Consider the following 22,298-nt stretch of genomic DNA (forward strand, 5'->3'; position numbering starts at 1 on the left):
GCAAACAGCACCATTTAAGGCAGGCATTTATTTTAAACTGGGTACAACTGCACCACACAAACTGACTAAAATGTATGTAAAATGTCTTCAATCAAAACATGATAAAATGTGAAAAGCTACGTTTTCTACACCTAAGGTTATCTTGTACTTCCAGTATTAATCCACAGGATATAAAATTCAAGATCATCACCTTACTCCAGACACACGATGAGAAATGTAAAAGAAGCAGAGTGGTCATTTGGCTAACATTGACATCAGTTTCAGAGGATTTTTCTTTCAGACACAAACAGAGCGGCAGTCCACTACAGACCAGGTGTTAGTCATCCATCTACTTTCTTTGAACAAGCACTTTGGTGAGAGTGGTGGCAAAAACATGACATTGATTAGGCCATAATAAAAATTTGTACATACTATTTTAACATCCCTTCTTTTTGCAGATTCACGTTTGCAGATTTTCATCAGCGCCTCTCCAGAATTCATTGAAGTAGTAGTTAGTGTACATCAGAAATCACGACACTGTACAGAACAGTGATGCTAGATGAATCATGACAGCAGCACATAATTACGCCTGCGTGATTTGTGCTGTGGCTGTTAAGTGACAAACAAAATCTAGTTTGACAGACAGAAAACATCATTAACAAACAAATGAGGTTATATAACCATAAATACAAAAAAAAAAAACCATCACACATCTTTTTAAAATAAAGGGACATTTGCAGAAATACGCTTGGGATGCTTATGCATTACTCTTTCAAAATAAACCAAAAAAAAAAATAATTAAAAGGAAAGTATTTCCTATAGTGATGAAAACAATCTGCAACAAAGTCTCACTAGAAACACACCCTGACCAATATGCAAGGCAAATGTTAAAGTCTTGTCTGTAGTAATGATTTCTGTAATCACTTTACAAACACACCAAGTTTAGAATAGAAGGGTAAAGTGGAAGATGTCCCATCTTATGCTTACAAGACTTTGTGGTGAGAACAATTGATTTTTTTTAAAAAAAAGGTGTATACATTAAAATTGGCCATTAATTAGTAAATTGTGAACAATCCATCTGAATCTGCTTGAATGCACATAAGCCTTGTAAAATAAAACAACTGGCATGCACAACAAAATGACTACAAAAGATGTCTAAGATGAGGCAAAGTCAATGGTACCATCTGGATGTTTCATTAGATGTCCACATTACCGGCCCACAGTGTGAATCAACAGACATGCCATGTGGGGTTCTGTTACAGCAATATGAGATGCCTTGGCTTTTTAAAGAGACAAACACTAAACATACTCATTCACAGAGAGAACAGAAGTCTTATTATTGCATTATCTAAATGCCATTATCCTAAATTAAAACATATGTACAAATTACAATATGTATCAAATTGTTTGGTAAGTGCAATGCAGAGCTCGGTTAAAGTTTCCACTTATGTGCAAACATCAGTGCACAGAGGAACTCAAACTAGACTTGAACATTAACAGTGACTTAACATGACAAACTACTCCTTGCCTTCCCAAGCCTAGTGGCCCATCTATACCCTACTGTGACACCCTTAGCCAGCCTGGAGTCAGACACACCCAGGGGAGCACTCTGGTTTTTCTCTCAGGACATGGGACTGGTTGACAGTGGCAACATGGCCTGAGTTGGCTAGCACAGCCCTTGGTGCTTTATCACCCATCTCTATATGACAACAGGAAGAATGTAATGTATTACAATAGCATTAAGAACGAAAATAAAACGTTTCAAACGTGGCACAGAAGGGAAGCCATTTCTAGTACTGGAGGCGGGAAAGATGGGAAAACAAATTCATGTTTTGGCACTTCACATGAAGCTGTGAACGGATTACCACAAACCTGAGCTTACAATCAGGACCTTGGCCACAAGGGTCACGTGTTTAGTGGTGAGTACAGGTGTCAGACCCAATCACAGACAGAAAAAGTCTTGTTCAGAGCTAAGAGTGACACTGTACTGGGAACAGGCAAAGCATGCTCATGTCCTGCAACAGGGACAGACAGGGACAATTAAACTTCAAAGGACGGTGCTAATTTTCAGACAGAAGTTTGTGGTTGTCCAACCACAGGCTTCCCTTTCAGTAGGACTACATTTTTATTGCATGGTTGAGCCCGTTAAACTTGGTGCATTTAAATGCACATAAATCAAAAAACATGTAACACATTAATGTAGCAGAGGTTGAACGGAGGTTGACCTAATTGTGTGAGGCAACACAGACAAAAAGCTGAATCCTGAATCCTAAATATAGCACCAGTTGGTATTGTGTACAGACCAAAGGGTGGGGAAAAAAAGGGCCAAGGTCAATTTCAGCTATTGTGAAGAGTAGCAAGAAGTTCATGACCTGACCTTAGGAAGATGAAACAGAAGCCAGAACATGGAGCAGAGACTAGTGGCAAACACTCTCAGGAGAATTCGTCATTCACCTCTACACTGACCCTTGGACTCAAACTACACACACATCTCCATACACACGAGTGACCCAGTGCAGAAAAACATTTACAGGCAATGCACTAGAGGATATATTCATATCTATATATTTCATTTCATTTAGACTATTTACAAGAGAGGAAAAGGCAGCCCTTTGTGAGAAAATATAAAGATTCCAACTTGTTTTTTGTGAAACACTGATTTTGACATGACAAAACAAACAAGCCTATCTGACATGCATGTACCTCTCAGGCATACACACAGACATACACGCTACATGGCCAACAACCACATATTCATACAAATACACCAGCAGACTGCGGTATTTTACAAAATTTGAACATGTGGTTCCAGTTGCTGCAGGGAAATGAAAGATTTAAGTGTTAAACACAATTAATGGCATGAAGAAAAACAAAAGAAATTGTCTGCTAACAGAAGTTTTAAACAAAAGTGACAAGTTTTCGCCCACAATCCTCTGGGAAATGGCTCAGAGTCCTCATTGTGGTCCAGCAGCAGTAGAGCGGTCGACTCCTCATTGCCCGTGACAGCCGTCCAATCATCTTCCTCACTGTTCTGCACAACTATGCAGCCCTTTCTCATCTCTGCAACCGTGTCCATGGTTTCCCCTCTAGCCAGCCAGCCCGGCACAACCATTGACCCAGCAGGCTCTCTCTCCTCTGGTGTTCACGTTGGCATGCAGCGCTCTGCTGCACCTAGAGGATGAATGTGGGGAAGGAAGAGGAGACAACAAAAAAGAAACGTCTTTGTGTCTAATTCTCTCTATTGGGTCCTAGCAGGCTGGGCCATGGGTCAAAGGGCAGTCAGACCAAAGTTGCAACGGCAATACATCATGCCGCTTGAGTCCAACCAGCTGTCTGAGATAGGGTCGTAGCGCTGGACAGTGTTCAGGTAGGATGACCCAGAGTGACCTCCCACCACATAGAGGTAGTTGTCCACAATGGCAGAGCCCACACCTGCAAGATGATGTCACAGTTAAATGTACTTAATCACATACATTTCTGGATCCTACAAACTGAGGCAAATACCAGACATAAACTCACCAGTGCGTGGTTCATTCATTGGACGACAGGCTGTCCACTGGTTCTGATGCGGATCATACCTCTCAATGCTGGACAGGTGCGACACACCGTTGTGTCCGCCCACCACAAATATGAAGCCGAGCATGACCCCTACTCCGAAGTTGATCCTTTTATCTGCCATGGGGGCTACCATTTCCCAGGCATCCTTGCTGGGGTCGTACCGCTCCACGCTGTGTGGGTCAGATGAAGTGAGATTAACAAAACACACACACTCGCACTCTGATCCAATCTCCCAGTCTTCTGCAGTTGCTTTGGCATAACCAAAACAATAGATATTGGGATAAATTATGCTAAAATTATGCTAATAACATGCGGTATATATGAGAAATACCCCATGCACTCCTTCAAAGGATGCAGTTCAGGGGTCAGGAATCTATGTGACACGCAATTTTAATTTAGAACAACATTCCTCAAATGGACTTACTTAGTAATATACCTGAGAGTTAAGTTATAAACTGTTCAACTATTATCAATGGTTGTGGTGAATTACCACCAGAGACAAATGAACCTCCCGATAGTGACTGGGACAATCTGGCAATCTAGGATTGTTTTTGCAGTATGTAAGGACATACAAGCCACTGGGGATAGAAGAAAACAGTCCCCAAACATTCTCTGTCCAAACACATTCTCCTGAGGGGCTTCGGGAGTCAAGGAAACAAGCAACACAGACAGTGCTCTCTAGAGATCCACAGCGACAACAGAGCTCTAACCGGCAGAACACAGCCAGGCACGCTCTCAACGAAACTTCAGCAGCCACTTCTGTTATGACTCCTCTTCAGTCATTAACAGGGCTCTGGCCATTTTCTCAGCAACACTTGACATCCTTCACCTGATTGCCAGCTCTATTAAATGACTAACAAGACCTTGAGAGAGAACACCAGGTTAAATCTGAAAGAGCTAGGAACTTTTCATAGAGATCAAAGGATATTTTTTAAAGGTGGTGTCGAGCATCACAACATTACTGATGTCAAAGGTCATCCGTAGCAGCAAAGAAAGGTTAGTGGCCTGTTTTGATCCTATGTGGGTTTCTGCAGCCACAGAGTGCACTAAAGAGCTGAACCATATGATATATAGACTGAAACAAAAACAGCTACAGGACAATTCAGTGCCTTGTTAAATAACAGAAAATCTATTGGACAAGCAACAATTATTAATCTTCATGTAACCTACCCAGTAAACTTGCTGCTTGTAAAGGGATTGAGTTTTTTCATACATCTGCTTAGTTTGGGCACGTTCATACTTCATACAAATGGATAAATTAACACACAGTTTACATCCCTAATGATTAACAGGCCCTAAAATACAATATATATATGCACAGGTAAAACAAAAAAGATCAGTCTCAGTGATAGTACCTGTTCATATGGGCTGGGCCATAGCCACCAATAGCGTACACCATCCCATCCAGCACAGCAGTGGCAAAGCAGCTGCGGGACTTTGTCATGGGGGCCACAGGTTGCCACTCCTTCAACTTGGGGACATATTTCTCCACTGACTGGAGGTAATACTGGCCATCATAGCCCCCAAGGGCGTAAAGCTCACCGGCCAGGACCACCACACCGAGTGTACTGCGGCACTCTGCCATACGCTCCACCGAAGACCAGGTGTTGCTTTCAGGGTCCCAGCTCTCCACTGTGCTCTCATGTCTCCGATAGCTAATGCCCTGTCTCATGTGTGTGGCAATGCCTCCCACTACATACACTTTATGGTCCAGCACTGCCACTCCAAATTCATATCGAGGTACACTGAGTGGGGCTAGTCCTATCCATGAGTCTGTCTGGGGGAAATACATTTCCATGCTGGAAGGAAAGAAAGAAAGAAACAGATTCCATTTAAACAAGACAATACACAGGTTTAGAACATTGTCTTTTCATTAGTGCTTATAATTATTATCTGAACATTATCATCATTACCTTTCCAATGTTGCAAACAGTCCAGCCTTGCCTCCTACTGCGAGCAACACTTTCGGGGCACACCTGGGCCGTGCCGACAACACAGTCTGATAGGAAAGCCGGTGCTCAGGCATAAAATGATATTTGAGGGCCTCGTTGAGCAGGTGCTTGCATGCGTGGTCATCTCGTATAAGGTGGTTGGCTTCATACAGGCGGGTGAGAAATTTGACGCTGAGGAGTGGAAGGCGAACACAGTGCAGCAGCTGAGCCAGATGTTGCTGTCTTTCAGTTACATCATATTTGATCCACGATTCCAGGGCGTAAAATACAGTCTCCTCTGTGACCACCTTAAGGCAGTCATTGGACACAATTTCATCCAACTCAGCTCTCGTCAGTTCAAAAAACTCCTCTGTTTGACAAACCTCCTCAAAGTTCTCACAGATGAACTTAGTGGCAGCCAGGCACAGGTCATGACAACCATATGTCTCTGCAAAGCGGGAAATGCCTATACAGTTTCCAGCATCCAGCTGGCTCTCTAAGAAGGAGCAGCACTCCTTAAGTACTAGCTTAACCTGGAGTAAGTTGGCAGCCGGTAGCAAAGATTCCACTGTTTCTTGGGAGATAAACACCGTGCCAGTGTAGGCATACTCAACAATGGCCTAGAAAAGAGTAAAAGATCACATAAACAATAACTATAGTACAAGCAGTTAACCAATGCTGTTAATAAGGTCTGCTGGCTCCAAGCATACCTGCAAAGCAGTTTCATCGATGCACTGGAATTCCACCTCAGAAGTCTCCTTTTCCGACAGGTTACCTGTGAACATGGCCTTAAAGTAAGGGCTGATGCTGGCCAGCACTACTTTGTGGGCATGGATCTTGGCATCTCCCACACGCAGGACAATGTCACATAGTTCATGATCCTGCCGCAAAAGCTGGAGGCCTTGCAGCAGCTGCTCCGAGTGAGGCCGTTTCAGACTGGCAAACATATAGGACTGGTCCTGCTGGTCCATCTGAGAGTAGATAACCACATATAATGCAGAATTGACATTTCAAAAAGGCTACTAGTACAGTGAAATTTTCTAATTAACTGGCAGATGACCAACAACCGACAGGAATACTGAAAACCATGTAAATTAACTAAATGTCATCTTCATCATCCTGAAACTACAAGCCCGAAAACACAATTAAAACACTGAACATAGGCCTGTGTAACATGACGTATTTACAACATGCATTAAGGAAACATGCCTGGACACTATGATGCATTCAGGGACGTCTTGAAGTAATACAGTAGTTTTCCCGACCTGCTGTTAGCAGTCTGCTGTGATGCAACTGCAAGCTAAAGAAGCATGATCTTCTTAATCCAGTGCTAACCCTGACTGAAATTAACGAACCCTACTGGCAAAAATGCATATTAGATTTCCTTCATGCCACATACCTACTGGCTGTTGTGCATTTATATTTTAGGACAGTCAATGACAATTACGTTAACTGTCAGTTTGTTGACTGGGCCTTGGCTTGATTTCTGTACGGGGAATATGACCAGATCAAAACTCGGTAGCTCCCTCTTAGCTTTAAATGAGCAGACAGCTAATGTGCGAGCTAACACACTGGGAATTTCAACAACAGTCTGAATTTAGCAGATACACATTTCCACGGATACCATATTCATGTTAACATCGATATTTGTTTCACTATCGTATCACCAACAATGTTCGACTCCTGCAAATACACAGTGCCTAAAATCTGCTTCTTTGCACTGCAGTCAGCGAAGGTTAGCAGCTAAAAATAAACACGGTTACTGTGGCTAGCTGCATCATTGATTGATATACAGTAACATGGCTGACAGATACAAAACGTGACGTTTTAGCTAGGTGTCAAATAACATCTTGCATATCGTCAAACCAAGGAAAACAAACCTGTGACCTATAGTCCGTCTGATGTGCCGCCGTAATGACCGATTTTGCAGTGGCGGAGCTCGGCAGCGACGAGTGGAAACCCCAGGCAGCTATCTGCAAAACAACCTACAGCCAACCTAGCCGCAAAGCTCCTACAGATGAGCTCTTATACTAACGAGTTATCAGAGCAGCACACCCACTTCCGCTGTTTTCAAAATAAAACTACATTTGCACCTATTTAAATGGAAGAGCTCTGTTCATATTAGCAAGCCAAGAAAATGTGTTATAATGACAGCGAACTTTACCAGTATTTTTTAGAGGAAACAATAACATTACTCTGCATACCTTTTGAAACACAAACAAAACAAAACACATACCGTCTTATGTAACTTATACTTAACTTATATAAGTTAAAATTTTATTGCAATAAGAGTTTTCCATTAACAACACAAAATATAGGATAAATTAGGATTTTATCTGTCTCAGTGGTATCAGTAATAATAGTATTGTGATAATACCGACATATTCGTATTTAGAGTATCATTGTGTGGGGATGATAGTTGGTCATTGTTTAGGGGCTGAGTTTAATATGGTTATATGTATATTGTTCCCACTGAAAACATGAGTGCTAAACGTTTTACTATTCTGGCTGGTTCATTTGGAACACCCAAAAGAACTATTGCTTTTCTTGTATTTTTGTTGTTATTCTTAGATTATATAGAATAATTTGTCTGAGACTGGTTTACTCGTTTGCTTTCTTTTCTCCAAGTCGGAATTTAGTAATTTCCACATAATACAAACGATTTATAGATGATGATGATGATATCTGATGATGATACCTCTGATGAAATAAAGAAAAGATTATAATCAGTAAGCAGTAAAAGTTTCCTCTGGGTAATTACAAAAATAGACTATTGGGTACTTCAGTCCATAACAATACGTCACATTTCAAGCTCATCATGGGACTTGTAGTATAAAACTTAATTTGCTTATTTGCGAGTAATTATGTCAAAGATTGGTGGCATATTATGTAACTTATACAGTGAATTAAAATGCATCAAACGAATGCTTAAGTACTAGATATATGTAGTATGTGTCTTCTTTAAGACATTATACATTAATAGTACAAATAAAATTAATCACAGACCCACAGTACGTTTTAAGCTATATTTAATGTCATACATGTGAGGAGTTTTAAACCAGATAAAGGGGCACAAATTGAATAATAACAATATGCATATACGTTGTTTAAGTTTTATTTCAAGTTTTATTTGTTTTATTTTTATTTTAATGTTTAGTTAGATTTTTTTTGGTCAAGTACGCTGCGGTGATGATACGGTTTGGAGGAGCCTGGTACTCGCGTCACCATGGAAGCGCTCAGTTTGCGACATGTATTCGCCATTTTGCTGCCTCGGTGTGTGTATGTGTGGGCTTCTCTCTATGAGGATACCTCTGTAGCTCACAAACATTCAAGACTCTAGATACCAGCTAAAACAACCACGGAAATGTCTGCACTTAGAGAAGTGTAGCTGCCGCAAAATGACATGGACATTCGGACTATGTAACGTGAGATAACGTTAGTCTCGTCGAGCGTCACCGAGGAAGATCTGGGAAAATGCAAGGTCTGTTTTCTTGCTGTTTTTCTAACTTTGCTTGACCAGTCAGCCAGCACTTAAGCACTAACAGAATTAGCGTATTAGCTTAGCATCGTTTGAACGGTGTTGCATTTCGCTAAGGCTTTGTGTATAGTTAACGTTACATTGGCTAACTAATGTTTGCTGCTTAAGGGTAACGTTAACGTTGTTAGGGATTGCCTGTAAACCTACAGAAACCATTATTTAGTGTCCTATAACCCACTTCATAGGAACTAATGTCGCAGTAACAGGGAATAACGTATCGTTACTTAAAGCATTCAATGTTATGTCAACCATTCAGGGGATAACTACCGTGTCTAACAGCCACAAGTGGTTGTGTCCATTCCCACTAATCCAGTTCACAGTGATCTTGATGTTAAGGAGCAATTAGACTCCCCCCGTTAAAATATTACAGTTACGTAGCTTTGTTGCAGCACGTTTATATGCGTTATTAACGACACTGGTCATCACTGCGTTCATTTCACTAGTAACAAATGGAAACGTATTTAAGTTACTTTATTAATCCCAAGCTGGGAAATTACTTCTCTGCATTTAACCCATCACTGATTGAAACACACGCAACATGCAACATGCAGTGAAACACACAGGAGCAGTGGGCTGCATCAAGCGCCCGGGGAGCATATATTGGGGGTTAAGTGCCTTGCTCAAGGGCACATCAGCCAGCCAATGGGGGGTGGGGACATTATCACTCCACCACACCCCCACTGAAACAGGAACAAGAGCACAATAGTGTGTATTCGATCCTATGTCTAGTCCTGTTCATTTTTTCTGTTTTGCTTTTCCAGCTTGACAAACCAGACAGTGATTTTCAGTCACCAGCCACTCAGGATGACAGCACGAAGTAAAGAGGAGGAATATTATTGTCCTCACGTGTTTCTTTCGTTGGATTCTGAAATTTAACCACATTCAAAAGACCATCAATAATGATACCTGGATTGATCTCCCAGGACTTACATGAGCAACTTCTGGACCTGAGGAATTACCAAAATCGCACAAATGGGGTGGAAGAGCTCAAACGTATCCTCTCAGAAGTGGACTTGAAATCAGTCCCCTCTGGCAGTATTGAGGAGTTCATCGATTTTCTACCACGGCTTCTGGATGACAGTAATTTTAAGGTGTTGTATGGCACCCTACAAGTCTTAAACTTGCTCATTCAGAAGCTAGATGCAGGAGTAGACAAATTTTTCAAGCAGATAGTCTCAGTGGCTTTGAAGGCCCTGGGGGACACTCGCACCGTCACCAGAAATGAATACATGAATGTGTTTCGACAATTGATGAAAACTGTTGCACCACAGCAAATATTGGACCTTATCACTGGCAACTTGAAACACAAGAATTCAAGGGTTCGGGAAGATGTCCTCAACATCATTATGGCAGCTATGCTCACTCATCCTAGGAAGGATTTCAACATCCCCAAGCTTTGCTTTGAGGTTGCACCGTACTTGGCGGACAGCAAAAGAAAGGTCCGTCATGCCACCCTTGAGCTGTTTGCTATTTTTGACTATTGCCTTGACACAGGGAAAAAACAGCCTCTGATGAAAGCTGTGGACATGGTTGAACTCAATGAGGATGCAGAGGGTCTTATGGCAGCTGTTCAAGCAAGACGAGCACGGCGCATCCTTCCAAAACTCTCCGCAGAAGGAATAGTGGAGTATGGCTTGGTGGTGCCCAAACCAGGACAGCGGTGCTCGCTGCAACATGCTTCTGGAGCTGATCTGGACTGGGTGATGAATGGAGGGAGGATAAGCAGTGCCAGGAGCCACAGAACTGAACCAGATTGTGACCGTTTGCATGGCTATGGCAGCTTAGGGTCTCTCACTGATGACCTTCCTCTTCAAAGGAGGATTGTCAGTGCAGGTAAAGGGAAGAACAAACTACCCTGGGAGATATCAAGCTTCTCATCCACTGAGAACGACCAGCAATATATTACACCTAATGGAAAGTGCTCTGAACAGGTGGGTTCTGACATCACTATCAATTTGCCCTATTTTTATTTATCTGTTTTGATAACTGAGGCATTTGGGAACATTTCTAGATTTAGGATATACTTTTAATAACTACAAGTCTCTGTCAAATAGGACACATGGCTCAGAGAAATACTCTGGTTTATTGTGGGTTAGTTTATCCAGATATAAGATGGAAATTTTGTTCGTGTTGTCATTGACACTGATTGACATTGATGAAACAGCTGATGATGGCTTCAGGCACCAGACATATTGGCTTTGAAATTATGGGGCATCCCAGCATCTCAGAGGCCAGGCAGTTATGTTGATTTACTCCCAATCAGTCAGCAAGTGCAATCATTGCAAGGGCATGAAGGAAGGTTATTTTTGTGTGCTTGCTTTTTCTCCCTCTTTTTTGTCTTACTTTAGTTTACAGTGGAATGATAAAGCTAGATAGTTCATAATGCCAGATAAGAGATTATTTTTGCCTTTTTTACATTATTATACATGAATCTGTTGGCAGGGTACCAGTGGGCTGAATTTTATTGTGGAATATGTGGCTGTCAATTCATTATAAATACTGAGTGGAAAAGGTTCAATGACTTTGTTCCTGGAAGAAATATATCAGGCCACGCTTTTCCTGCACAGTGACTGTGTTGCTGCAGAGATGAGAATCCATTGTCTTGAGAGTAGGCTTTGTAACAACCAGGGTAAACCTGCCACTTTGTTGGTTTAAAAGATTTGATGTGGAATACATTCCATAATATATCATTGCCTGACAAACTGGAATGATTTGTTAAACACATACTTCTATCAGCTTTATTTAAATAATGTTGTTTGGTTGAAATGAATGTTTTTTTTTTCATGAGGTTTTAACTGACCATATTTTGTTATGGAAACTATAAATCTGCTTAAAGCCCACATTTGGAAAACCTTCTGTTTACAGCAGTGTCTGTTTCCCAGCAACCTCATTACCACACAGCACACTTACTGAAGGGGCTGTGAAAAATAATTGGTAATATCACGGGGTTATGCTTGTAAAACATGGCTTATTTACAGCTCTAGTGTTGATTGCAATCACACCAAGTGCTCCTTGATGAGTGTTGATCAGATAGTAGGCAGTGGGACTAACCTCAGCCACTCGTCTCTTGCTCTCTTTCAAAGGCTGAGATACATGCACTGGTGTAGCAATCAATCATAATTTGTTCTCTACCTGGTGTATTTATTGTAAACCAAGATTTCACAGGTTAGAGACAGTTGGACTGTTAAGGTTTCATGAGAAGAGAAGATGTTGTTTACATTTAGTTAAGTCGTAGCAGATATTCTCCAGTCAACCAGTGTCTCTTGTCTGAGTTGGCCACGTATCTGCTACGTTCCTTTATTCAGGCCTGTGGATGGAATTACACTTGGACTCCTGCATGTTTAAGGATTGCCTTATATTAGTTATTTGAACTTCATCCTCTGTTGTTGCTATTAAAGGAAACAATTTTTTTGCTTTCTAATAGGTGGCCAGTGAGGATTTCCATCTCCTGTCCAGGAAGTTTAGCCCAGAGACATACATACCCAGTTTTAGTAAGTGTCAATACTTCCTTCTCTCAACATTGCACTCACATGTGTTCCATAAGAGGTGAAAAGCACAGCTGACTGGTTGTCATTGTCAGCTTCAACTGGACTCAAATTAGGGCGGCTTTAAATTGGATTAGCGTGCTGAGTCAGAGGAGTCACCGTGCCACATGTCAACAGTAGCTCGGTTGCACGGTTGCAAGGAAGATAAGTGTCATACCAGTCTCACAACACAACAGAGGAAACCATTAGACCATACCTCTCACCCAATGTTCAGTTTTCTGAACTCTAGTCAGCCTGTATATTGTGGACAAAATAAATCTACTATGAAAAACATTCTGCCTTACAAATATTCACACTGTGAGATACACTGCATACTCTCCATGGAACATCTTTTACCTTTGTACATTCATCAGACATTTTCAGAGCTTGTTGCAGTCAGGCAGACTAATTGTGACTGAGCAATATTCAGCCATAAATGTCACTCAAGCTTACACTGATAAGAACATTTTGTAAAGATTAGGTCCTATTACGTGGGATTTATGGTCTGTGTGAATATCAGTGGCAAGAAACTCTTTACAGAAGCAGACTGCAATAGAAAATCAAGCATAGCAAACGAGTAGTGTTTCCGCTTGTGTAACTCAACCAGAGGGTCATAGATTTATAGCAGTTTGTCAGTGCCGTCAAGTTAAAATTACCTGCCAGCAACTGACTACCCAAATGATGGTCAAGATTTTGAGCAATACCTCACCTTGATGGATTTTTTGTTGTATTTAATCCCCTTGACCCACAGGTTTATTTGATTTTAACCTTTTACACAGGGATTAGACAAACTTCCAGTGCTGCTATTCTGTATAAACTGGACACATGCTCATGGTAGTATTTAAGTGAAGACTGCAATATTAGGAGTTGTCCTTAGAATATTTGAATGCAGTCTCTTTTTTTCCACACTCTATAAAAATCAATTATGTGCCTTGCTAACTTTTTCCACTCTTGTGTAACATTAGTGTATAAGGCGTCCTGTTTTTATTACTGCAGCTGTGTGTGACCCCCCTCTACATAGTCTCAGTGTGCCCAAACAGTCTGTTCTCACAGGCAACACAAGACTTGAATTTTTTTAAATTTAGGGATACAAAGTTTGCCAGCAGTATATACCACCCCAGTAAAGTAAACAATCTGATCACTGATGTAGTCTCTCCAATACCTTCAGCCTTCAGCCAAGATGTTTTTTTTAATTATATCGGAAGTTATGGACATTTGTTCAGTACAATAGTCTGGCACAGACACAAAGTATGTATTAAAAATGGTTTGAGAAGACCTTGGAAATAGTAGAATAGAAAGAGTGAACACTGGAAGCATTTTTCAGCAATGCTGAAAGTTCTCCACCCTTCTCAATTCATTACACCCATTTCTACTACACTCACAACTATCTCTTATAAAACAACAACAACTGGGAAGTAAAATTACTCTGAGACAAAGGGATTTAAATAAGTAACTTAAATGTAACACATAAATAGTGATATTAGTTAGAGTTCTGTGACTGAAATAATAACTATTGGAGTAAAAATAATTAAAGAAATGAAAGTAAACCCAGCGTAGTAATAATCACTTTATCTCACCAGGTTCTGCAGAGCCTCAGAAGCCACAGTCCTCCAGAAGAAGGGCGTCCCCTGCACGCATCAGAAGAAGTGGAAGCCTCAACTTAGACCCTGACATCTTTAAAACCGCCAACTCCTCTGACCCAGATGTCGGTAAGGAGTCATTATCTCAGAGTGGTCTGCTTATTTTTGACAAATGTCTGTTCCTTTTGAAAGTTTTTAAATGCGATAAGACAAAACAGGGACAGAGAACTTTGAATGGACTGCAGCATCCAGCCAGCCTTTAACCTAATTTACATCTTTTTTTTTATTTACATTGTCATTTTGTGGTCCCTAACGTGTGAATACCCTGTCTCTCAGTGGCACCCAAGGGACGCATGCTGCCACAGAATCCCAGTGTTGAGCGCACGTTCTCCCTTCCCTCGAACCCCACCACATCTGGCTCCTTTCTGCTGCCCTCCTACCCATTAGCTACTCTCCCAGGAGGCATTCTGACTCCAACAATGTCCCGCCGCCATGCAGACTCATCTCTCTCTATGTCCAACACCTGGCCCAACAAGAGAGAGAACAGCCCTCATCAGCGAGACACCAGCCCCTGGAAAGACACAACATGCACAGCAAAGGGTAATCTTGCCAAAGGAAGTGGAAATGTAAGCTGTCAGCTGGATGTAAAAATTCTGGCATCATTTTTTTATCCTCTCTGTTCTACCCCCTTCAGGAGAGAATCCTTCAAGCAGATGCTCTCCTCGGCCTCTTCTTGCCTCCCTTGTGAGTTCTTCTTCCACTTCGTCCTTCCGCCGGGCTCTGAGCAGCACCAGGGCAACCCTGTCTATCTCACCAGTTGCCCCTACAGCAGAGCAAGTCCAGTCCCACAATGGCCAGAGGTGCAGTGCTCCAGGCATCCATCAGAATCAGCAGCTTGAAAGGAACATTCATCTGGACACTGATGATGGCATTAGTGTGGTGCAAGATCCTCAAGAAGATGACCCTCTGGACATGCAGGAGGTCAGCAAACTCTCATTTTTTTTAGAGAGACTGTGCTGGAAAATATAGGACACTGCAAGTTCCAACTTGCACTCACTGCATCTGAGAGTCCTTAAAGAAACACTCCAGTATTTAGGTACAATAGATACTCTATGACCAAAGAGAGCACAGTCGGCTTGTCCAGTTTTGCTCCGTTAATGATATTCCTCTCCATACTCATATGAACCAGTTTGTGTGTTTGTCACAGATGATGAACTCCCTTCGCTCTTTGCGCAACAGCGCTGCCAAGAAGAGGGCCAAAGTGAGCCTTTACAGTTCAGATCCAGATCCAGGCAGCCCTGACTCGGCTGTGAGGCTGGACCTGGGTCTGGAGTCTCCATCGAACACCTCTCCAATGCTTACCAACTCAGCCAGTGAGAGTGGTCTTTCCAGTCTGAGCTCAGTCGCCAACTCCAGCTTCAATGGCATTAAAACCAGGTAAAAAAAAAAAAATCCACATTTTGCTGCATTATTTACATATTACTTCTGTAGTCCTGCTACCACTGCACAATAGGAAGAAATAAGGAATAGTTGTATGTATAACATGTTTTCAAATAATGCTTTATTTTATGAGTTTATTATCAAAACTGTGTTATGTTTAATTTGTCACAGACCTGGTGAAACATTATAACAGTGGTAACCTGGTGTCATTTGGCAATGTGTGGAACTGTGCTAAGTACACCATCATCTGTCACTTATCACATCTGTCAACAGCCCTGGAAATTCAGCCTCTGCAGGAATGAAACCTCGCATTGCAAGAGTGCCTTCTGCAAAACTGAGGTCTTCTGTGTCCATGGACTTCAGCAGCCTTCCAGGTATAAAAGTAATAATAATAATAATAATAAGATAATGTAGTTTAGGTTGGTAATTCTATTCAGATCTTCATTGTTCTGTGTTTTTCAAGGATTGTCTCAGAGGAACGAGCTGTCATCTGAGGTGGGCATTGTTGGGCAGAGAGTCACTTACTCCAACGGAACAATCAAAACTGAGGAAGAGATGACAGGACCGTCCCCTCCGTTGGTCAAACCAGCCGTCCGGGAGTCAGTCAGAGCTCTGAAACCTGCTAAAGGTCAGTCAAACTAAACAGAGCTTTTTCTTGGATTTACCTCATAATAATATTTTGCAATAATTTAATTCAATCCTCTCCATTTATTCTCAGGATCTCAGAGTCAGAGCAGTAGGAGCTCACCAGCCACAGATATGCCTGAAGGAGTCATTGGAAGAGGTCAGTCTCTGCACATCTTAATTTTGTTGTCCAGTATTCTGTCCGGTTGCCAAGGTGTTCCAGCTCACTGCTGTTTTAAAACATATGGAAGTTTTGTGCTTCCCAAGCCCTGTCTGAGTTGCATAGAGGCATAGCCAGATTTTTATTGGACCCTGTTTTCCCATAATCCTCCTGCCACATGCAAACACTGTTTTAAAATTCTCAGTTTAAGTAGGTCTCATTACTGATTCTTTCAGCAGCAGTAGGAAAGTTTGGTTTCCACCTCACTAATAATACATTCATGTTATCTGCATCAGCTGTCTAACATGCCCCTCATGCTTCTCAGGCATGTTTAGCACTGCAGTGTCCTCCAGCTGTCCAGGAGTCGCCTTGTCATTTGAGCAGGGTGATTCAGTGGCCAAACCCCCCACTGATCCCTCAGCAGGCATCTACAGCCACACTGTGTCTGGCAGTCACAGAGACAGTGATGACAGCCCGCATCCAGAGGAGGTTAAGGTTAGTCACACTTCATCCAGTGGTAAATCATAGTACATCATACAGATTTCTCCAGTTACCAGTCCCACCTGATGTGTTTTCTACCAATGCGTGCGCAGCAGAGGGTGAAGAATGCAAGGTTTATCCAAGATAAAATGCGACTGCATTGTCTGGATCAGCATGAGGAGCAATTCAGTCAAGGGGACCACACAAGAGACAAGATTCGCCACCGAGTCAGGCAGATGCTGTCTGACTCACCCACGGAGGAGAACAGAGTATTAATCATCAAAGGCAAGAGAAGGATATTTGAACCCTAACCAGATGTTTTTATTTAGCTTAAATGCTAGCTAGTTTTACTTTTTCTGATTTTTACTGTCAGTTATAAATAAGCTCTCCCAAGGAATTCTTTAGCTTCTCAACTTGAAATTTTGATTTTCTATGATGTAGATTTGCATTTGAACGGCAGCACACTGACCTCCACCAAAGGAGAACTTCTCTCTGACGAGTCCCCCGTCAGCCCCACAAGTCCTGTCAGCCCACCAGGGCCCCAAAGCCCCAGCAAGTGCTTCACTCCGCCACACCAGCCGAGCCCCCCCACAGTGCCCCCCCACCCAAAAAACATGTCCCGTCTTAGGAGGGCCCCTAGCCTCAGCAGAACCCGACCGTCGCTGTCCCACAGCTCAGGTCAGTGGATCTAAAGACATTAAAGACTTCATCTACCTGTCGCTGTGTATCTTTATTATGTTGCTTTGCATCATCTCTCAGCTGGTCTGACCCTGGCTTTCAATTTAGCAACATCTCTCAGCATTATAAATAAAAGCTTTAACAGGTCTTTGTTTACAGAAAATGTTGAAACATTAATTAGACTGTCAGAGCCATCAGAGCATGGGTGAATAGGATGTTTGCTTTGAATAATGTGCCACAGTGCTTTGTTTTGACAACCTACTGTTAATGCACCGCCACCCACACACACACACACACTGCCTCTCTTCAGACTGATAAAGATGTAACTTGAAACTGAATCTGTGTGTGTGTGTGTGTGTGTGTGTATTTGTGCGCGCGTTGTGTGGTGTCTTACGGGCCGTTTAGATGAGTTGTCACCTGGTACTGTGGGACCCAAGAAAAACCTGTCTGATCCTCCGGAGCTGTGTCCGTTTTCAAAGCCTGACCTGGCACTGACACAGAGCTTTAACCTGCTAAACTCTGAAGACTGGTGAGAAACACTCGAAGACTGCCTTTCACCTGACGTCAGCTGCACTGTTTCTGTGGAGAAAAGTTTTAATTATTTCTCACATAATATAAGTCAAATCAGGGGTCCAACAGAGGTTTTAAAAAAAGCAAGAAAAATGCATTTTCAGGTATTGTTTAGATAAAGAATGCAGTAATAGAAAAATATTAAATTACTGTCATTCCAGATATTTGTGGGGTAACAAAATCCATGTGTCCATGTATGTTTGGTTTGTAAAGAAGCACAGCCACTAATCAGTTTTTTATATCATCAGGGAGAAGAAGATTGAGGGTCTGATGTCCTTGCGCAGTCTGGCTCGCTACCACTCAGACACACTCCAGGGCAGGCTTCATGATGTCTGCTTGTCTCTCATTCAAGAGGTACTATAACTTGTTGTGTAACACTCTCAGCATTTTGATTTGTATTCATGTTGCTGGTTCACTCCATCTTAACTTGAACTGCTTTGCTCCTGATTTCTATACTGATATCTGATTTTGTACGATAAATGTCTTACATGTATTTGTCTCTGTCTCCTGTTGTTTGATGTGGGAATGATCGTGTTTCCCTTGACGTAATCATTTCCATCTTGTTCAGGTGAAGAACCTGCGGTCAGGTGTGTCCAGGGTTGCAGTGTGTACGCTGGGCGACCTGTACACACACATGCAGAAGGCAATGGACCAGGAGCTGGAGGGGACAGTTAAAGCTTTACTGCAGAAGGCTGGGGAGAGTAATGCCTTCATTAGGCAGGATGTAGATGCAGCACTGGACTGCATGGTGCAGCACTGCACACCCACTCGTAGCATCAGTGCTTTACTCTCCGGGGGGCTCAGGTCAGTGTGTTTGTTGACAGACACACACGCACACACACACAGTGAAGTGCCATTTCTCAAATTTTGTAGGTACTTCTCTATTCTTATTCTTGCTGAATTGGTGTCCCTTCTCCTCACAGTCACCTCAACGCAGTAGTGAGAAAATGCACCGCCCAGCATCTGGCTAATTTGGTAGACAAGGTTGGTGCTGTCCGTCTTCTCTCTGGAGTTAAAGATCTCACCGACCGAATCTTACCTGCCGTCACCAAACTCGCACAAGACTCCTCACAGGAAGCCAGGTATGTAGAGACACTGTTTTGTGGCTACATGTGCTTTCAGTTAGTTTTTGTGAGGATCCATAGGCCCTCATTCATGTTTGTACACACAGCGCGGATTTTACACAAATGAACTATTTGTGCTATTACTGAAATATCTAAAACATTAAAGAAAAATAAAAGCAGCTCATTCATGGACATGACATCTACAAGGCCAAAGAGAGCATCACTGTTGCGAATTCATAATTTATACAAGACAGACTGTGAATTAGTGTATTATTCACTATTACACTGGTTAAACCCACAGGTACTTTGGTCGTCGAATGCTGCTGTCCCTATCATCCCACCCTGACTTTGACAAGATCCTGGAGAAATATATTCCCACCAAAGACCTACTGACCGTCAGAGACACCGTCTTCACTCTGAAGACAAAGGTACAGTGATTTTCCAGTATGTGTTGGTAACATTTGTGTTTTTGTAAAGGTCACACTGCCATCTCTTTTTTTTAGGGTCTCGGTGAAATGCCCCAAGACACCCAGTCTGCCAGGGGTAGACGCTCCCTCCCAGGCAGTGGTACAGTCAGGGCCTCGTCCCTCACCAGGGAGCCTCTCAACCAGACCAACAGGTGGGTGTAAATATCAATCAGTAAAGCAGTGTAAACACTAAATTTTGCCTTTTAAGCAGAGATGTAATTTAATTTACATTATTCATGCGGTTTATAAACAATTTGATGTGTGATACATATCCCACAGGGAGTCTAATAGCCATTACAGCTGTAGATCTCAGAAACAAAGTATTGCAGACAAGACTGAATACATCAAGCAGATCTCAGGTCTGCTGTGTTCAAAGGACTTCAGAGAAAGGATCAAGGGAATCGACCAGCTAGTGGCCGACTGCCAGCACAACCCCAACATGGTCATCAATAGTATATTCCCGGTATGTACCAGCTTTTCTTTTTTTTCAAAATCAAATATTAGTATTTCTTTGTGTGCTTTATCAGGGTTCTCATTTACCATGGTACAGTTCAAGTTGCCCTGTGAAAACATCACCAAACTGTTCTTATCCATACGGTTCACCTTCTTTTAGGTATTTGATGCCTTCAAGGCCAGGCTGCAGGAGTCAAACAGCAAGGTCAACCTGTATGCCCTTGAGTCCCTGCAGAAAATCATCCACTTGTTGAAGGACAATCTGTCCCAAGTGGTCAATATCCTGGTCCCAGCCATCGTGGATAATCACCTCAACTCCAAGAACAATGCCATCTACTCCGCTGCTGTTGGAGCTATCAATGCACTTATCCTAAATCTTGGTACTCGATTAGAGCATTCATACTTCTGCTAAAGGTGAAATTAGAGGCTCAGTCTAGTTGCAGAACTGTCTTTATTTGACTTCATGATTCTCTTTGCTTCCACAATAGATAACATACTTCTTCTTCAGCCATTCTGCACCAAGGCTCAGTTTTTAAATGGCAAAGCAAAGGTGGATCTTATCGAAAAGGTTGCAGGTATGTTTGTTGTAATAATGTAACAGTGTAGTAGAATTTAGTTAACCTTAGTTCTCAAATTGGTTTGTATGTTTGACCTCCTCTTGTTTCTTCTCCAGATCTTGTAACAGAGCTTTACCCTCGCAAGCCCCAGATGGTTGAGCAGAAAGTGCTGCCCTTGCTGTGGCACCTCCTGAGCACCTCTACCCACAGTGGCACCATTCATGGCCGAGGCGGCAGTGTAAGGGGTGCTACCGGCAACCTGTGCCAAGCCCTTTACACCCAGATGGGGCCCAGTCTGATTGACTGTGCTGCCTCCCAGCCTTCCAATGTCCACAAAGGTTTAAATGAGGTCCTAAGGACCTTATCCTAAATGGTAAAACAGGATCCACACACATCCACATCGGAAGGGAAGAACATTAACACTGACCTTACTTGAAAACAGAGATGTTCCACATTTCTTATAGTGCCTGCACTTTTATATCAATAAAGTCCTTAAAAAAGGAGCTCTTATTGTTATCTCAGTGAGATTTCCTCTGGTACAGGAGCATGGACAATTGTAAAATACTGGCATCAGGTCTTACACATACTCAACCTGCTCTCTTTGCACTTTGAAAAGGTAGCTCATTATCATGATAGACATGAGTTTTACATTTTACCATCCCATGCTTGTCACTGCTTTTTTTTCATAATCTAAACAAGGACTGTAGACAAATCAGAGACACTATTGCAGAATGTAAAATTGAAATGCACAAAAAGATGAGGAAGAAGACAGGGACCTGAAAAGTGTATATTTTTTCTGTTTCATCAAATGTGATGTGATATTTTCAAAATGTCTTATGTAGTTGTTTTAAAGATTTGTGGAATGAGATTAACAAAAATAGTACAAAACACTTTTGTACAGCTAAAGTATGTATTTGCACAGTATTAGTAATCATATGCTGTATGATGGTACATTTTGTAATTTATCTATTGTGTAATGGTTTAAAAGTCCTGTAAATGATGTGCTGCGCTGGTACTGTCTGTCTTTTTTTTTTTTTTTGCATGACCAAACTTAAGTGGCAGGATCAGCATTATGTCTATTTTTGTAAAGGAGATATATATGTACACGGATGCCTAGATCAAGGTTGGGTTTGCACAGATTCTCCTGGATGAGGACTGCGTGAAAGAAGAAGGAGCAGCTTTACTACAGCGGTTGCCTGAGAAACAGTGCAGATCTGATTCTGTCTCAGTATAGTGCCAGTCTTCAAGTAGCCTTTAACTAATCTATTGTTAAATTATATTAAACTTGTTGTTTAAACAAGAACAGAGACAGATTGATATATAAATAAAGTCTTTTATTTCTGTAAAACCAACTTCCATGTGGCTCATTCAAATTGTAATGGGATTGGGGTGGGAAACTGTGGAATCGACCACATGCACTGATGTCTGAATGTCTGAACCTGACAGTTAAAGTTTTACTGCTTTTCCAAATGAAAAGTGAATTAAATATTATCCAAGAATCATACATTATATGCCTCTTAAGTTACCCAGTCTACCTTTATCAATGGGTACTGACTACCCATGAGATTCTGAACAAGTTTTCTGTGGTGTTCTGGGGTCTTGCCCCTCTTAATATAGAAAATAGGAGCTGATTTATTAGCTATTCAAAGTTTTTTGTTTTTTTGTTTTGTTTTTTTTTTTAAGTCAAAGCCTCTT

The 22,298-nt window shown here is 41.9% G+C and overlaps 2 protein-coding genes across 3 annotated transcripts; one reads left to right on the plus strand and one right to left on the minus strand.

Moving 5' to 3' along the window:
* Positions 1-9: 9 nt before the first annotated feature.
* On the minus strand, positions 10-7,505 carry LOC124071591 (kelch-like protein 28). The gene is made up of 6 exons (XM_046412248.1): positions 7,349-7,505; positions 6,179-6,439; positions 5,451-6,088; positions 4,893-5,336; positions 3,499-3,707; positions 10-3,411 (listed from the first exon to the last, which is right to left on the minus strand). The coding sequence occupies exons 2-6, from the start codon at positions 6,437-6,439 to the stop codon at positions 3,248-3,250; spliced, it is 1,716 nt and encodes a 571-aa protein (XP_046268204.1). The 5' UTR covers positions 7,349-7,505; the 3' UTR covers positions 10-3,247.
* Positions 7,506-8,636: 1,131 nt separating this feature from the next.
* LOC124071899 (TOG array regulator of axonemal microtubules protein 1) lies at positions 8,637-22,220 on the plus strand. Of its 2 annotated transcripts, none has more exons than XM_046412947.1 (23): positions 8,637-8,949; positions 9,768-10,937; positions 12,431-12,497; positions 14,111-14,239; positions 14,447-14,710; positions 14,805-15,091; positions 15,318-15,547; positions 15,824-15,924; positions 16,014-16,178; positions 16,269-16,334; positions 16,660-16,829; positions 16,931-17,099; positions 17,256-17,492; positions 17,898-18,021; positions 18,311-18,416; positions 18,631-18,866; positions 18,986-19,144; positions 19,428-19,554; positions 19,630-19,745; positions 19,873-20,056; positions 20,207-20,426; positions 20,535-20,621; positions 20,720-22,220. In XM_046412947.1, exons 2-23 carry the CDS (start codon positions 9,906-9,908, stop codon positions 20,971-20,973), a joined length of 4,530 nt encoding a protein of 1,509 aa, XP_046268903.1. In that variant the 5' UTR covers positions 8,637-8,949; positions 9,768-9,905; the 3' UTR covers positions 20,974-22,220. The 2 variants fall into 2 exon arrangements, with proteins under 2 accessions (XP_046268903.1, XP_046268902.1); XM_046412946.1 differs by having other exon boundaries at positions 8,638-8,949; positions 16,928-17,099; positions 20,720-22,219.
* Positions 22,221-22,298: the final 78 nt, after the last annotated feature.

The sequence above is a fragment of the Scatophagus argus genome, chromosome 15 (assembly GCF_020382885.2).
Source record: "Scatophagus argus isolate fScaArg1 chromosome 15, fScaArg1.pri, whole genome shotgun sequence".
Classification (NCBI taxonomy): domain Eukaryota; kingdom Metazoa; phylum Chordata; class Actinopteri; family Scatophagidae; genus Scatophagus; species Scatophagus argus.